General features: G+C 51.5%; 1 protein-coding gene across 1 annotated transcript in view; it reads left to right on the top strand.

Annotated features, from left to right (window-relative positions):
• HIPK2 (homeodomain interacting protein kinase 2) overlaps positions 1-13662 on the top strand; it is a 193872-nt gene extending 180210 nt beyond the window's left edge. Inside the window, exons 13-15 of the mRNA XM_068973409.1 lie at positions 5852-6096; positions 11724-11884; positions 13192-13662. Coding sequence (XP_068829510.1) covers positions 5852-6096; positions 11724-11884; positions 13192-13662 — 877 coding nt within the window. The remainder of the gene's footprint in view (positions 1-5851; positions 6097-11723; positions 11885-13191) is intronic.
• The last annotated feature ends 4267 nt before the right edge of the window (positions 13663-17929 follow it).

Below are 17929 nucleotides of genomic sequence, written 5' to 3'. Positions count from 1 at the left end.
CAGGCAAGAATACTGGAGTGGGTGGCCATTTCCTGCTCCAGTGGATCTTCCTGACCCAGGGATCAAACCCATGTCTCCTGCATTGGAGGCAGATTCTTTACCGTCTGAGCCACCGGGGAAGCCCTATTTAATAGACTACTCAGAACCTAAGGAGGATATGTAGTCAGCAGGGATTGTCTTGGTCTGGGTCTCCGTGAAAAATACACTTACTAAAAGGATTTATTTTCTCTCCAAATTAGAGTAAAACAAATCCTCTTTTAAATGTCTTTAATAATAAATATTTAGGGGACCACAAATGGCTCCTTTAAGGCCACTCTCCCTAACAATTTCTTAGCAGGTTAGAGCTGGAGGGACATCCAGGGTCACCCCAGTATATCCAGGCCACTGCCCAAGGTCACACCAATAACATGGACAGCCACACCAGGCCTAGAGCGCCAGCTCTGAGGACACATTTGGCAACAGCCAGCCTCTGTCCTTCACGTGGGGTCCACCACCCAGAGTCTGTGCACCTGCAGCAGAACGTTTCTGCGTTTAGGGAGGTGACCAGATGAGTCACTGTGTGCGTGTCATTTAATCAGGCGGAACTGGCTGTGACCGAAGTGGAAAGTGAAGGGCGGGGCAGGCTAGCCGCATGCTCACAGTCTCCCAGCGCTGACCCTGGTCCTGGGAGCATTTTGTGATGGTGCCAGGAGTCAGGGGGGTTAGAGCTGGGGGCGTTTCCTCTAAAAACATCTTATTACACTACAGACTGCTCCCAGGCCCGCCCCACCCCCCACAGAGAGCAGCTGTGGCTTCTTCCACCAGTTTTGTTTGTTTTTTTTTAAAGGCAGCTCCCCTTCCTCCCAGTGTGTTGTGGGTTAGTCACTCAGTCGTGTCCAACTCTTTGCCACCCCCTGGACTGTAGCCCATCAGGCTCTTCTGTCCATGGATTTTTCCAGGCAAGAATACTGGAGTGGGTTGTCATTGCCTCCTCCAGAGGATCTTTCCAACCCAGAGATCGAACCCGAGTCTCCGGTTTCTCCTGCATTGCAGGCGGATTCTTTACTGCTGAGCCATCAGGAAAGCCCCAGTGCTCCTTCCCATTCCCACAGCTTTCCAGAACTCTTGTTGCTCTCAGATTTCATGTCCCTACTTTGGAGGCTTGGGGATCTTTCCCTGGTGCCCCACTTTCTAGTTCTTCTGCCACATCTGAGTCGTTCATCCCCACCTACCTTGTAAGTCCCATTTGCTTTCTTGTCCCTGAATAAGCACATGGACATTAAAACTTGAGATATAATTTGCGTACCATAGAGTTCACCCATTTAAAGTGTACAATTAAGTGGTTTGGGGCCTATTACATATTTTTTTTCAGTTGTGCCACTCAGGTTCAGTTCAGTCGCTCAGTCATGGCCAACTCTTTGCAACCCCATGAACTGCAGCACGCCAGGCCTCCCTGTCCATCACCAACTCCCAGAGTTTACCCAAACTCATGTCCATTGAGTCGGTGATGCCATCCAGCCATCTCGTCCTCTGTCGTCCCCTTCTCGTCCTGCCCTCAATCTTCCGCAGCATCAGGGTCTTTTCAAATGAGTCAGCTCTTCGCACCAGGTGCCCAAAGGATTGGCATTTCAGCTTCAATATCAGTCCTTCCAGTGAACACCAGGACTGATCTCCTTTAGGATGGACTGGTTGGATCTCCTTGCAGTCCAAGGGACTCTCAAGAGTCTTCTCCAACACCACAGTTCAAAAGCATCAATTCTTTGGCACTTAGCTTTCCTTATAGTCCAACTCTCACATCCATACGTGACTATTGGAAAAACCATAGCCTTGACTAGACGGACTTTTGTTGACAAAGTATATCCCTGCTTTTTAATATGCTATCTAGGTTGGTCATAACTTTCCTTCCAAGGGGTAAGCGTCTTTTCATATCATGGTTGCAATCACCATCTGCAGTGATTTTGGAGCCCCCCAAAATAAAGTCTGACACTGTTTCCCCATCTATTTGCCATGAAGTGATGGGACCAGATGCTATGATCTTAGTTTTCTGAATGTTGAGCCTCAAGCCAACTTTTTCACTCTCGTCTTTAACCTTCATCAAGAAGTTCCTCTTCACTTTCTGCCATAAGGGTGGTGTCATCTGCATATCTGCGGTTATTGATATTTCTCCCAGCGATCTTGATTCCAGCTTGTGCTTCATCCAGCCTAGTGTTTCTCATGATGTACTCTGCATAAGTTAAATAAGCCGAGTGACAATATACAGCCTTGACATACTCCTTTTCCTATTTGGAACCATTCGGTTTTTCCATGTCCAGTTCTAACTGTTGCTTCCTGACCTGCATACAGGTTTCTCAAGAGGCAGGTCAGTTGGTCTGGTATTCCCATCTCTCTATATATAAATAATAAAGTTTGCCACTTTAACCATTTTTAAGTGTACAGTTCAGTGACACTAAATACATTCACTGTGTACAGCCATCACCACTATTTCCAAAACTTTTCCATCACCTCAAGCAGAAACTTTGTACCATTAAGCAGCAACTCCTCAAACTCCTCTCCCCACCCCCCAGCCCCTGGTACCCAACCTCTAATTTACATTCTGTCTCTATGAATTTGCCTATTCTAGGAATCTCGTATAAGTGGAATCACACAATATCTGTCCTTTTGTGTCTGGCTTATTTCACTTAGCGTAACATTTTCAAGATTCATCCATATTGTAGCATGTATCAGAACTTTATTCGTTTTTAATGGCTGAATACTATTCTGTGATCAGCTCATGGGCACTGAGGCTATTTCCACCTTTTGGCTATGGTGATTGCTACAGCAGTGAACGTTAGCATACAAGTGTCTGTTTTGGCTTTCAACTCCGTTTTGTACTTACCTAGACCAGAATCACTGGGTCATACAGTGACTGTTTACGTCAAACTGTGTTTGAGCAACAAGCATGTGGGCCTTTTGCATTTCAGCTGTTATAAGTAGAAAGTGTAGTTCTTTATCCCCTGCAGGAGGAAATGGCAGCCCACTCCAATATTCTTGACAGGATAATCCCATGGACAGAGGAGCCTGGTGGGTTACAGTCCATTGGGGTCGGAGAGTTGGACATGACTGAGCACGCGTGCATGTAGTTTCTCTTAATTAAGATACAGCCATTTTATCAGTTAGAATGAAGAACTATAAGTATATGCAATCAGTTCATTCCTTGCCTTCTTCTGAGTTCTTAATTATCATCTGCACAGCTCACTTGACAGTTCATCATGGAAGCCTTTATGACATCCTTTCTCTTTAACTGATTATTTTAAAACTTTTAGCGTGTAACATGTCATGTTTTTATACAATCCTTCACTGAGATTTTAATCATCTCCTAGGGTGGAGACACATATTATATTTCTTTATACAGAAATTCCCTGTAGCACCTAGCATAGATCGCCAAGGATTCTAACTGATGAGTTTTAACTTCTTTCCTATCAGTCTTCTGGTTTATTCCTAGACTGGAAACTTTTCCAGAAAGTCTGTTACCTTCATAGTACTCATTTTGCCTAGAGATATTTTTTTGCCTGCAAACCTGTTTTCACATGTTAAATGAGGTAACACTAATAATAGAAGCTAGTTTTCTTAGAATACTTACTCTGTGTTGTGTACCGTTCAAAATACTTTCTGTGTATTTTCTCATTTGAGTCTCAAAACAAGCCTGTGATGTAGGTACTATTATTATCTACATCTTACTGGTAAGGAGATTGAATCGCTTGGAGGTTGAACAGTCACCCAAGGCCACCAACACTTGCTGAAGTTAATCTGTCTGCTGGGCCTGTGTCCTCACCCACAGACGCAGAGAGGGACCCTTCCATCCTGATCCAGGGGGGGACAGAAGGTACAGCCCCAGGAGGAATTATCCAGCCCAGATGTGCGCAGTGCAGGCTTCAGGGAGCAAGGCATCAGGCCTCCTGGGGCTCCAGTTTCTCGTATCTCCACTGCCCTCAGGGGTGGGGCAGAGATCAATCTTGGAATCTGGCTGTCACTGGCTGTGTGACCTTGGGCAAGACACCTGGGTTGGGAGGTGGCAGTATTGTGGCTCCATTAGGCGCTCTATAAATACCAGCTTCTTAGCCAAGTGGTTGGACACTGACCATCTTACTTAGGCAGTCGATATTTCTTAAAAATAGATGATCAATATACAAAAATAGATGTGATCCATTTTCACACCTTTCACAATAAGCAAGCAGTTCCGTATCTGTCATCCCACCAGCCTCTCACTGAGCTGGGAGGCAGACAGAATTGGTTCCCAAAGTGACAAACATAAATATCTCAGGAAGAAAAGAAATGTGCTGGCCCAGAGCCAGGCAAAGTGTGTTCCTCCCCCAGCAGTGTATGAAGTCTCGGTTCTAGAACGAAGACCAGGGGTTCAGAGCAGCACTCTCACAGGCATCTTTTACCGCCACCCCACCCTCAGCCCGGCAGTGGAGAAGCTGTAGGAGGGTCAGGACTTCCCTGAGATGGGGACCTGGGGGCCTTGGGTGGCCTGCACGGCAAAGCCATCACCCCTCCCGTTCTCAGAGCGGAGAGGTGGCTGAGGCTGTGGGGTCCAGCTCCGATTCCTCAGCTGTGTGTGGGATTAGCGGGGTCAGCACCTCACTTTCCCATCCCTCTCACTGCATCCCAGCCTCTCTTGGATGTCTTATCCTCTCTTGCCTAAATCGGTGGGGTCTCCCAGGCCCCACGCCTAATAAAGCTCATGCTCTTCCTTCCCAGAGGTGTTTTTCTTCCACACCACAGCCTCAGGCTGCCGGGGTCTGGCTGGGTGCTCTGTGTGCTTTTCTGTCCCTCCCTGGTGGCTCAGAGGGCGCTGTGTGAATTGGAATATCTCCTGCCTTATCAGTAAACAAGAGTGTCACAGCCATCAGCGATTTCGGGCCTCCAAATGTAATGTCAAATGGAGTATTTCCCTCCATAGTAAACAGGGATGTCACAACCTAGCTATTTTTCCTTAATTAACAATAATCTTTTGATGTTCAGACTACTTGCCCCTTGCTACAAACTTCTGCATAACCTGATTCCTCCCCCTACCTCCTCGGAACAGTTATCTCAGGATCACTTGAGATGCTGTCTCTCGGCCTCCCAAGTCCTAGGTCGTTGTTGTATAGTCGCTCATTTGTGTCTGACTCTTTGCAACCCCATGGACTGCAGCACGCCAGGCTTCCCTGTCCTTCACTATCTCCCAGAGTTTGCTCAAACTCATGTCCATTGAGTCAGTGATGCGAGCCAACCATCTCATCTCTACCATCCCCTTCTCCTCTTGCCCTTAATCTTTCCCAGCATCAGGGTCTTTTCCAGTGAGTCGGCTCTTCACATCAGGGGGCCAAAGGATTGGAGCTTCAGCTTCAGCATCAGTCCTTCCAGTAAATATTCAGGGTTGATTTCCTTTAGGATTGACTGGTTTGATCTCCAAGTGGTCCAAAGGACTAGGAATTCCCACCACACAAAGGATAACTCAGTTTCTAGGTTGTGCCTGTTTTTTGAGTGGACAGCTGCCCCAGAGCTCTGGGCTACCAGTGCTTCCCCCGCAGGTCTGCTGAGCCCTGCTGCATGGGGGAGAGCCCAGGCCTGCCCAGAAGGTTCTCTCACTCCATTTCCAGAAGCTTCTGTGGGCCCCACTCCAGCCCCTTCTCTTGTCCTCATGTCATCCCCACCCCCACCCCCGCCAGTGAGACTGGTGACGCCTGGGTTTCCCCATCAGGGTTCTCGAGAACAGAAGTCACATTCCTACCCTCTCTCCTGCTCTGCCTCTCTGCCCCTGCCCGCAGCAAGTGCGGCTCTGCCCGGCCAGTCAGGTGTCTCACCGCACAGCCTCTCACAGTCCTGGTTTCTCCCTTTGCGTTTCCAGCACTGTCTCCAAGCAGAGAAAAAACGTCATCAGCTGTGTCACGGTCCACGACTCTCCCTACTCCGACTCCTCCAGCAACACCAGCCCCTACTCCGTGCAGCACCGCGCCGGGCACACCGCCACCACCTTTGACACCAAGGGGAGCCTGGAGCCGCACTGCACGGGGAACCCCCGGACCATCATCGTGCCCCCCCTGAAAACCCAGGCCAGCGAGGTGCTGGTGGAGTGTGACAGCCTGGGGCCAGGTAATTCGGGGGCGGAGCTGCCAGGAGCATCTCTCTGGAGGCTGGTTTTCTGCTTCCTGTGGCTCGAAATCTTGTTACAGGAGCACTTAATAAGCCCTGGGTCTGGGGAGTGGGTGGTTAGTAGATCTTCACCAAGGATCCTGTTTGAGAAGATTCCTTGTTGTCAGCCCAGGCGGCCAGAGATGACCTCATATCTGTCACAAAAAGTCCTCCCTGTGATGATGGCTGCCTCATTTCTAAACTGTATCTCATGGATGGATGGATGGGTGGGTGGGGAGTTTGCAAAGAGTTTGTCACCTGAGTGGGAATAAGCCTGGTCAGCCCTCAGTGTTTCCTACTGAGGGTGGCTTTCTTTGCTCTCAAGGGACCGTTCTCAGGAACCAAATGTTCTGGAATTATTCCATTTGGGCACCCCTTAGGTTTCTCACACCTGGTGGCAGTGTAAACATTCAGGAGAGTAAGAAGGGAGACTTTCTTTTGTAAGAGGGGTGAATGCGAGAGAGAAGGCGGGTAAGGGAACCAGTGGGTCCTAGGGCCAGTGCACCCATTTAGGAAAAGACACATCTGAAAGTTAAGAATCTGGGCATTGACTCCTCAAGCCTCTCCTTACCTCACACCCTTAAGTCCTCAGGTCACCTGCATATAGCCCATTTATAAAGATTACAGCCTTAAATGCACACATCTTGGTGTGAGGGGCTCTCCTGCTTAATTAACAGTGAAGGTGTCAAGACTATGTTGTTGAAAACCTTAAGACCAGCAAGAAGAGAATGACATATTCTTTTTCATCTGTAATCCAAAATCAAAACAGCTCTGAAAACCAGATTTTAAGTTCACAGCAAACTCAACTGGTAAAACCAGACCTGAACTAACCAGAGGCTGGTTGCAAGTCCCTTTGTCATGTTCCTATTTGTGTCATAGTCATATCTGTGCCGCTTAGTGAAATATCCCCATATTTTATAGCAGAAATATTTACTTTTTTTTATTATGTGGTTAGTATCCAAGGCTCCTTTGGGGGTAACCTAAAATGTTGAATATGTATCAGATTCCCTTATAAAATCTGAAAGTCTTGATTTCAAGTGTCTGACCTCAGGGATTTCTGATCAGAGATTGTCAATCTACAGAATGAGATGATGAGTGTTGTAAATTGAGGATGCCCGTGTTCCAGGACCTCTCAGAGAAACTCCGTAGCAGTAATGGCCCCTTTACAATTCAGGACAGTGGTCTGTAAGAGCTGGCTCAGAAAAGACCTTACCCAGGTCCTCTGGGAATTCATAAAGGCAGGGGATGGGGGTGGAGGCGGGGTGGTGAGTAACTGATGCTGAAATTCCCTTGGCCTTTTAAACACAGCGGAGGATGCATGAGAGAGTGGTGACATCATCACAGGTTAGGCATCTTCCAGCTCAGAGTTTTGTCGGTCTTGGTGCTGGCAAAATTGGGAGTTCTGAAACTTTAAGATGAGGTGGTCCAACCCCTAGTTGAGACAGGTGAGGAAACCGAAGGCCAGCTTTGCCCCACCTAACACAGCGGTTTTCTGTCAGGACCCAGAACAACAGCGAGGTGGATGGAGGCGGCTTTGAGGAGCCCACTGGTCGACCCCTTTCACATTCCGTTGCCCGTTTCCACCATCAGCTGTCATGCTGTGGGCCGCCCATGGCAGTTTTGAGGACACACCCCACTACATTTCCACAAAGACTGTTAGAGCTGAAGGGATGAGAATCTCTCAGGGATACTTTGGACCAAAAAAAAAAAAAGGAAGTTATTCTCAGAATTCTCAGAAAGGCTGCTGGTTCTAAAGCACCTCATGCTGCTATCTCTGGGGAAGCCCGTGGAGTGATTTCCTGATGTAAAGAGAGATGTATGTTCCCCTGTGAGGACCTGCCTTCCTAGTGACAGCAGGAGGCAGGAAGGAGCGTCATTCTGGTCCCTGTTGGCCCACCAGCCTGTGTTGTCTCTCAACACTGACACCCACCATTAGCGCCACAACCCTCCTAGCTCAGCTCAGAAGAATCAGGAGAGCAGCCTTCCTCGGCCTCCTGGGGCCCATTTGGCCCCTTTATGGCCAAAGTGTGAACTGCAACCTTTGCGGGGATCCTGGGGTTCCCTGAGCCCTCTCAGATCAAGACAGAGGCCGTGCAGCCAATAGTCCATTTTCTTTCATTCTTGCTTTGGTCCTTTTTCTCTCTCTGTGAGTCCCAGTTCAGAAAGGATCCCTGAGAATGTCTCACATAGCCTCCTCAGGTCTCTTGGGGTAGTTAAGGTTCTTCTGGAAAGCAAGAGAACGAACTCTGCCAATGCAGGACTGAGGGCAAGGTCAACCACTAAGTCCTGGATGGGACAGAACTCCTTGATCTGAGCCACTGGAGGCCCAACACCTGCTTTCTGGGCACTGCATCACCCTGACCCAGTGACCCCTAGGCTCCCAGTTTCCCTGTCCCTGGAGACAGGACTTGATGGTCCCAAGTTGGGGCAGACATCTGTTCCTTGAGCATCAGCCTTAGCCAAGGAACAGGGATCAATAATAAAGACAGCAACCATAGCTAACACCATTAAGAGCCTAACACGTGCCAGATACTAAGCATTCTGCGTCCTTTAACTCAGGTAATCCTCACAACGACCCTAACGTAGTTTCCATTACTTTCCCAGTTTTCCACATAGGAAAATAGATGCACAGAGAGGTTAACTCCACCACGGCCATGCGGCTGGCCCTCCAGGGTTCACCCGGGATCTGAAGCACTCTGTTCACAGGGGCTGCCCGTGAACCCAGGCCTGTTCCCAAGCAGCAGATCTTTGAGAGCAGCTAGGAGAGATGGAGGGCAAGAGAAGGGGACAACAGAGAATGAGATGGTTGGATGGCATCTCTGACTCAATGGACACGAGTTTGAGCAAACTCCAGGAGATGGTGAAGGACAGGGGAGCCTGGCGTGCTGCAGTCCACGGGGTCACAAAGAGTCGGACACGACTTAGGGACTGAACAAGGCTTAGGTCGAGAGCTCTATACCTCCTTCCAGCTCCAAAATATGCCCCAAGAGCTTGACCTTCAGCACTTGCCTTCTCCTCTCCGAGGTCACTTCATTTCTCTCCACAGGAGGAAATTCCTAGTTTAGTCTCTTGGTTCCTTTCAAGACCCTCTTCCCTGATTCTGGGGTCCCCTGCCCTGGCAACTTGACAAGCTCTGACGCAGCCCCCCACCCACCCCTGTCCCTGTGATGATGGTGGCCTGGCCCTGTCACATCCACTTCATCTGAAGCTGTCTAACCTCTTCACTTACAGGCTCAAGCTGTGGGTCCCTTGCACTTACGAGTTTCTCCCTCAGATATAATTACCACAAAGTGCCCAGAGCGTTGACACAGGAGCAGAGAGGTGCCGGCCCCAGCTGGGCCCAGGCAGCCTGCACAGCTGGTGATCCGCAGGTCAGGGTGGAGCTGAACACCAGCACAGTAGCCCCATGGCTGAGTGATGGAGACTGAAGTTGTCCTGATAGCCAACATCTGCAGCTTTCCATCCTTCACCCTACAGTGGGTCCCCTGAACACCTCCCTCCACCCCCACCCCCAGGTTTTGGGGGCCCTTTGAGAGTCTGACCAAGTTTGGTCTGAGCACAGACCCTGATTCCATGATGCAGGTCAGCTGTGTCCACCAGGGCCAGGCTGGCTCCTGCTCTCCTGGAAGCTTGTGAAGAATACAAATTCCTGAGCATCTCACGCTTCAGTGGGTAGGATGGGAGGGCCACTGGGCACCAATACACAGTTGAATCTGGGGACTCTGCTAGGACCCGCCCCTTCCCAGCGAGGTAGCTCTCCTTCTACGGGGGCAGGGGGATGGGGGGAGTGGCTGTCGCCTCCAGGTAGGAGGCTCCTGTCACCCTCAGTGCTCCCCAGTCTCCTGCTCCCAGGTTCCCGATTTCCCTTCACTTTCCAGCTTTGTCTCCATCAACAGTTAATCAGCATTCTCTCTTGCTGGCCCCAGCCTCAGGCATCTCCTCATCATGACTCTGATCTCATCACCCTGGGATTTGTAATAGAATTGATTCAACCCAGTTATGTCAAGTGTGCTTCATTAATTGTTAGCATCCCTACCCCCTAGAACAGCCAGAGTGCAGAGTATGCTCAGTCACTCCGTTGTATCTGGTTCTTTGCGATCCTGTGGATTGCAGCAAGCCAGGCTTCCCTGTCCATGGGATTCTCCAGGCAAGAATGGGTTGCCATGCCCTCCTCCAAGGGATCTTCCAGACCCAAGAATCGAACCCGCATCTTCACATCTCCTGCATTCACATGCGGATTCTTTACCACTAGCTCCACCTGGCAGTGACCAGATGTGCTCTTTTTACACTCACAGTCCCGGGGTGCCTGATTGAGACCGTATTAGGCTTTTGTGTTTCCCAAAGATGCTCATCCCCAATAAATCTTCCAAATTCTCACAACTGACAGCACGAGAAATAGCCCTGCCTTCTGAGGTCCTGGGTTCGTCTTGCCGCTTCTCCTATTACTGGGGTCTTCTCTTAAAGTCCCTACTCTGGGAGGCTCTTCAAACGTGGATGGTTTTAGAGTTGGGGAGTCTGCAGAGGACACTGCATTTTTGGCAAGTGTCCGAACTCCCTGTGCCGAAGGCCTCTTGGCATTCACTGTAGATCACTTCCTCTTCATCTAGACAAAGCTTCAGGACAGGAATACCTGATGTCAGGAGAGACACTGAGAGGTAGGCAAGCAGTCACTCTCCATTCCGTATGTCCTGTGCCCGTGCATGTGGTTCTCTGACTTTGCCCCCTGGAGACACAAGTCCCACTCTGCTGGGAATTTCACAGGTCACTTGGCACCAATAATGACTGAAATGGTTTCTTTAATATAAACCGCCTCCCTCTCTTCATTTTATTCTGGCTGTTCCCCCCACCTCTGGATATATTGTTGTTGTTCAGTTGCTAAGTTGTGCCCGACTTTTCATGACCCCACGGACTGCAGCACTCCAGGCTTCCTTGTCCTTCACTATCTCCTGAAGTTCGCTCAAGCTCATGCCCATTGAGTCAGTGATACCATCCAACCATCTCATCCTCTGTTGCCCCCTTCTCCTTTTTCCTTCAATGCTTCCTGCATCAGAGTCTTTTTCAGTGAGTCGGCTCCTCACATAAGGTGACCAAAGTATTGGAGCTTCAGCATCAGTCCTTCCAATGAGTATTCAGGGTTGATTTCCTTTAAGATTGACTAGCTTGGTCTCCTTGCTGTCTGAGAGACCACAGTCCCTTTTTTGAGACTCAGTTTTCTGTACCCTGCTACATCTGTCACTGCGTCTTTGCATCTTGGCAGGTGGCCCCCCACTGCACCCCTGGCTGGAACACAAGGAACCTCAGAGAGCGCTCCTTTCGCCTCTTAGACAACCCTTAAGGCTTTTCAGTGTCACCAGATAGTAATTCTAAAGTCCATCAGGGTTTGCTCACAACCAGTGGAACAAGCTGCAACCCAGGTGTCAGTCCAGAGTCAACATCATCACTGAGTCTGGGGGCGATGTGGCTGATGGGGGATCGTCCAGTCTCAGGACTGTGTCCTCGAAAGACTACTGTTGTCCTCCTAGGGCAGGGTCTTCTGGGCAGCCAAGGACCTGTGACTGACCTGTGCCCTTTTCCTCCTCCCGACACAGTCAACACCAGTCACCACTCGTCCTCCTTCAAGTCCAAGTCCTCCAGCAACGTGACCTCCACCAGCGGTCACTCTTCAGGGAGCTCATCTGGAGCGATTGCCTACCGGCAACAGCGGCCAGGACCACACTTCCAGCAGCAACAGCCTCTCAATCTCAGCCAGGTAAGCACACATGCCACCCCCTCCCGCCCCCCACCCCTCCTCCCACCAGCTCACCAGGTGCCCTGGGGTAGCAGGAAGTGCCCCGGTGAGCTCTGGTCATCTCCCTCTGCTGCGGGTCACCTTGGAGAAGGTGGATCCTCAATACATGGAGAGCCAGTCCAATGCGAAATGACTTGTCTGATGTTCCAAAGCACTTAGTGATGCCGTGCCTGCTTAAAAATAGTCTGGCCCACATATTGCCATTTCAGCCCAGCAAAGGGTAAAACACTGGGTCCAAGCCCACTTCAGGCCAGAACCCCAGAGACAGACCTAGAGTCCAACCAGGCCAAGCCTCCTGAGTCATTACAGCGGAGGAGGCCTCACACAGGGACCCCAAACCCAGGAAAACGAGCCGGCAGACTTAGGAGACAGTGGTTGATGCTCAGGGGAGTATCAACCAGGCGGTGTCTCCACGTCCAGCACTCGGCCTGTGTGTCTAGGATCACTCACGTCTGAATTGCAAAGTGGACTCCAGCCCTGCTTCCTTAGTAGCTGGGAGGGAAGATAAGACCACGTGTGTGTTGTGACTTAGAGTCTCCGGCTGAGAGGGTGGCTTCATTTGTATGTGACTTCAGAAGACGGCGAAGTTTCTGAGAGCCTGTTTGGGGAGCAGGACTTAATGGTGAGGCAGGAAAGTGGTCCGCACTCAGAGACGATCCCGTGTGACACTTCACAGCTGCAGGATGTCCTCGGGAGACATGCTGTCTCCTGTTGCCTCTGCAGCTGGCTCTGTTGGTGTGTCACCCGGCCCAGGAAACAGCGGGGCACCGCCTTGCTTCTCGGACAGGTTGATTGATATTTTTCCCAGCACGTGAACGAGGCGTCTTCTGTGATCCCTGCCGCGCCGCCCTCCCCGCCCTCCCCACGCTCCTCCTGACTCTCCTGCCCACCCTCCTCCCGACTCTCCTGCCCACCCTCCTCCTGACTCTCCTGCCCACCCTCCTCCTGACTCTCCTGCCCACCCTCCTCCTGACTCTCCTGCCCACCCTCCTCCTGACTCTCCTGCCCATCCCTCACTTCCGCCTCCTCCCCAGCCCTCACTTCCGCCTTCTCCCCAGCCCTCACTTCCGCCTCCTCCCCAGCCCTCACTTCCGCCTCCTCCCCAGCCCTCACTTCCGCCTTCTCCCCCACCCTCACTTCCGCTTTCTCCCCAGTCCTCACTTCCCCCTCCTCTTCCTCTCTGCCCGCTTCCCCCCATGCTCTTCTGCGCTTGCGTGTGTCCAGTCCCCCCCGCCCCCCTCAACGCGGTCCTCCTGGTCCTTCTCCAGGCTCAACAGCACATTGCCGCAGACCGCGCCGGGAGCCACCGACGGCAGCAGGCCTACATCACTCCCACGATGGCCCAGGCTCCATACTCCTTCCCGCACAACAGTCCCAGCCACGGCACTGTGCACCCCCACCTGGCCGCCGCCGCTGCCGCCGCCCACCTCCCCGCCCAGCCCCACCTCTACACCTACACGGCGCCCGCAGCCCTGGGCTCCACAGGCACCGTGGCCCACCTGGTGGCCTCCCAAGGCTCGGCGCGTCACACCGTGCAGCACACTGCCTATCCGGCCAGCATCGTCCACCAGGTCCCGGTGAGCATGGGCCCCCGGGTCCTGCCCTCGCCCACCATCCACCCGAGTCAGTATCCAGCCCAGTTTGCCCACCAGACCTACATCAGCGCCTCTCCGGCCTCCACAGTCTACACTGGATACCCACTGAGCCCGGCCAAGGTCAACCAGTACCCTTACATATAAACACTGGAAGGGGAGGGGACGGGAGGGAGGCTGGCCAGAGGGAGAGGAGGAGGGACGGAGAGGGGAGCTGGGGCTTCTGTACTGAAGATGCCGCACAGAAACAATGCAAACGGGCAGGGGTGGGGGGCTGGGACGGGACACAGATGAAACTTGAACTAGGAAGTAGGAGGACTGAGAGCGGAGGAGAGAACATTTTGAAAAGGAAGGGATTTAAGGAGGGGGGAAAATCTATGCTTTCTATTTTAAAAAAGAAAAAGGAAAAAAAATAAAAATAAAACGTCAGTAACAAAACAAAAACCACAGCTCACGAACCCGTTCTGCACCAAACTGGAAAGAAGGAGAAGAAGAGCCACGGAAGATTCCAGAAGTAGGGGGAGGGGGGCCTCCGTTTTTGAAGAACTTTATGAACTTTTCAAAGATTATTTTCATATGGCAGCAAGTGACGTTTAAGAATTTGCTGTCAGGGACACCTGATAAGGAAATCCAATAGATTTTTAATGATTGAACGTAAGGGTTAGGGATTTTTCCAGAACTCTATAATGGGTTGGGAGCCGTCTGGAAAGGACAGGCCGTGGCCTGAGGAGGCTGGTGTCTGGGGGTTGGGTCAGGGTTGGCGGAGCCTGGTTCTGGCCCACTTGCCTGGACCAATGGAGAGGGCAGGCGGGCAGCTGGGCTGAAGGAGGACCCCGGGAGAGGGTGTGTTTTCTCTTTCTGAGCACTCTGGATAAATCCCTAAGCAATGATATTCCTCAAATGTCATTAATGATGTGTGTTGCAAACTCTCGCTTTTTTTTTTTTTTTTTTTGGTCTTTTCTGAAGACGCCTCTTCTCTTTGAGTGCATCCCGCGTCTCAAAGCGGAGGGCTTGCGGCGTGGCCAGCACCCTGGTAAATGTAGCAGTGTGCAGCTGTGTGCTGCTTTGTGTTCACCCCATCGATACCAACAGACTATCCTCACTGTAATTGCACAAGAAAGGCGATCTCACGCAGGCACGTCCCCCGCGCGGTGATCCCGGTGCGCCCTCCCGCCCCCGGCACCGCCTCCGGCCCTCGCAGACTTGGTTTTTACATCCTTTCCTCCTAGTGCCTTAGCGACCGGGGACGCGGTTGAGGGTTTACTTCCACGGTACTCCAAGAAGCCGGCTGAGGCACGTCTCAACCTCTCAGCCCTTCTTCTGTGCTGTTGCAACATTTTACTCTGGTCTTTTCCTTTTTTTTTTTTTTTTTTTTAATAAGCTGTTGTCTTTCCCCGGGCTGTTTGCTAGCAGAGGAGTGTCGGGGAACTGGCAGGGGCTAGGAGAGCCGGTGGGTCAGGAGAGGGCTGTGGGAGGTGGGTGGTGGTTGGTGAGGCTGACGCTGGAGATGGCTTGGCGTGGCTTTTTCCTGGTGGACAAAGCAAGAGAGACGGACTCCCCACCCTGCACCCTCACCCAGTTCTGCCCCCAGCGGGCTAGCTCTGCCGTCTGCAGACCGCAGATCCCATCTCCGTTTCAAGAATGCTGGCCTTGCTTCTGACGCAAGGAGCAAAGGAGAGGAGCGGCCTACGGCCTCCAGGCCCGGCACCGGCTTCCGGCTGGTCACCCGCTGTCTGCAGGCGGACCTGGTGGCCCGCCCCGTGGTCTGACCCGCCCCACACTCCATTCCGCCAGCCCTGCCCATCCGGCCTCTGCTTCCACCCTCCCACCCCACCAGGCTGTGTTTTGCTCTCAACCATTTCGCCTGATCCCTTTCTCTGTAGACAACCGCCAACCGTCATTTGCTGCTAAATCTTTCCTCGCGTCACCCAGGCTTACCCCAGGCATGCCTTCGTTTCTGGTCTTTGAGGGTTCGGGTGGGCAGAAGGCTGGAGGGACATTCACGAAGGTAAACCGGTGATCTTGGACCGCCCTTGGGAAAACACACCCAAAGACAGTCAAGTTTCCAAGGAAGTTTGCCGTTTGCCCTCTGTGCATCATTGATAACGTTCTGGAAATTTCCTCAGGCTTTGAACACTGGTGGGGGTGGGGGTGGAGAGGTCTCTCTATCCATAGCAAATTACTGTTACACATGAAAACATTGGGAGGTGCTGTCTGGTCCCAGACGGGAATTTTAACTGTGGTCCTTATTGTTTGATGCTTGATGCGGAGCCTGACCCCAAAGCCAAGTTTCCAAGGTGCAGAGAGATCGCTCCCGGGTTCGAACAGCATTCTGCACCCACCCTCCCTCACTTTCCTTCCCCATCCTGCGGTCTCCCTTAACGATCTACTGTGAAAGGTGTTTTTAATCTTGATATCCGACCTAATTCAGTAACGAAGCCCAGCCCTTACCTTAGCTCTTAGCTGTGAAATGTGAAATAACTCTGGAAAATATCCCCTCTCCATGCATCAATTCTACTTATCCTACAAAGAAATCGGTCCCCAGGTTGGAACCAGCTTAGTCCTGGCCTCAGCCTGGAAGGAAGGAAGGACCCCGTGTCCGCCAAGGAGCCGCCTGCGGCAGGACACGATGGTGTCTTCATGGCGCCACAGTGAATGCATCTTTTATCTGGATGTGGGGAAGTGCCGCCATTCTGAGACAACCAGAAAGTGGTCCGTGGGGGTGGGGGCAGGGAATGTGCCAGAGGACATGTGCGCCCGAGCACTGACGGAGCCACGCCAGCCTGCAGACGGGTCTCTGTTCCGGACTCGCGGCATCCAGAGGGCAGCAGTGCCCCGTCCGACCCTCCCCGTGCCCAGTCGCACAAGTCATGGCTGCAAAGGAGCCAGCGTTTTTGCCTTATTGGGTAGCGTACTGGACCCCTGGTACTGTTCTCTTCCAGCGCTTTCTAGATCTGATCTTTTAACAGGAAAAGACAACGTAGCCTTCCACTTTAATGAAAATTATTTTGTCTACTTAAGTTGGAAGTTACTCTTTCACCTGACATTTTCTTTCCTTTCCTTCCTGATCAGGAAATGAAAGTTTCATGCTGCTCATAAAGATAATATTATTGTACTAATTATTTTGGTTATTAACCTTTGTAATTATTATCCTAATCATCATTTTGATATTTTAGTTGGGGTTTTAAAGTGCACATTTATTCCAAGTATCTTTGTGTTTTCTCTTTAATATTTAAATTTATTTTATTATATCTGTGAGTATCTGAGTAGACAGGAGGGACATCCACATGTCCAGTTTTGTCAGACCAAAAAGAAAAGAAAAGAAGGAAGGATTCAGGAATCAGGAAAAAGCTGTCAAGAATGATCCACCAGAGAACAAAAGCCTGAAGAAGAATCAAAGCCTTTATCTCTCTGTAAGCCAACTTGGGCTTTGGACAGCATGGTTCGTGGTCACCATCAAGACTAGATTTTTCTAGACTCTCAGTGGCCTGGGAAGAGATCTGAGGAGTCATCTTGGAGGCTGAACCCTCAGCATGGTCCTCTCTGACCTTCCCTGTTCTTCTGAAATCTGCTGAATAGACCCTGGGCCTGCCTCACATCTTATACTGACCTGTCAAGGAAAAAAAAAAAGAAGCCCTCTGCCCAGAGCTGACCCAGCCCCTTCCCTAAAAGTCCTCCCATTTCCCATCAGCCCACCAGAAGTGTGGCTTATACCCTTCAGTGTGTAGATAATGTTGCCTCCTAGAAGCCACGGAAGGTAATGAGCTGATGGAAGGTGCTTAGGCAGGTGGTACCTTCCCCTGGGAGATTTCAGCCTCCCTGCCCCTCACAAACCACACTGCCCACTTCTTCAGTCCCTGCCCTCACCCAGTACATCTCAGCACACAATTCTAGGGACAAACTGTGGAGCCAAAAAGGTAATAATAATCAAAGAGGGATAGGAGGCCAGAGGAGCACTGGCCGTGTCCAGCAGATCCTTGGACAGTGCGGGCTGCTGCCCCCTGAACTCGGCCAGTGGAGGGGCGCAGTGGGGCCTTACAGCGATGCCCACTGGGCTCTGACTGTGCCCTTCAGGCCACCATGCTGGGTGCCATGGGCTTTCTAAATCAGCTTGAGGTGCCCACATGCCACCCACCAAACCCAGAAACTACCAGGCCCCAGGTGGGTGAAGGAAGGCCTGGAATGATGGGCTTCACTGAGGCTAATGAAGGGAGACGCCAGGCCATGCCCAGCCCCCCACCACTCAGCGAACATTAGTATCCTCCCCATATCCCCACCTGCCTTTTTCTTCCAACCCAAGCACAAAACTGCGGGTCTGAAGCCCTCGGAGAAGGCCCTAGTGGGAGAGATGAGCCCCTCTGTGGGTTCCTTAGCAGCTGCTTGAACTCCCACCCCACCCTCCAACCCTGAGTCG

Source organism: Capricornis sumatraensis, chromosome 5, assembly GCF_032405125.1.
Source record: "Capricornis sumatraensis isolate serow.1 chromosome 5, serow.2, whole genome shotgun sequence".
NCBI lineage: Eukaryota > Metazoa > Chordata > Mammalia > Artiodactyla > Bovidae > Capricornis > Capricornis sumatraensis.
This window is presented reverse-complemented; position numbering and strand designations above follow the sequence as displayed.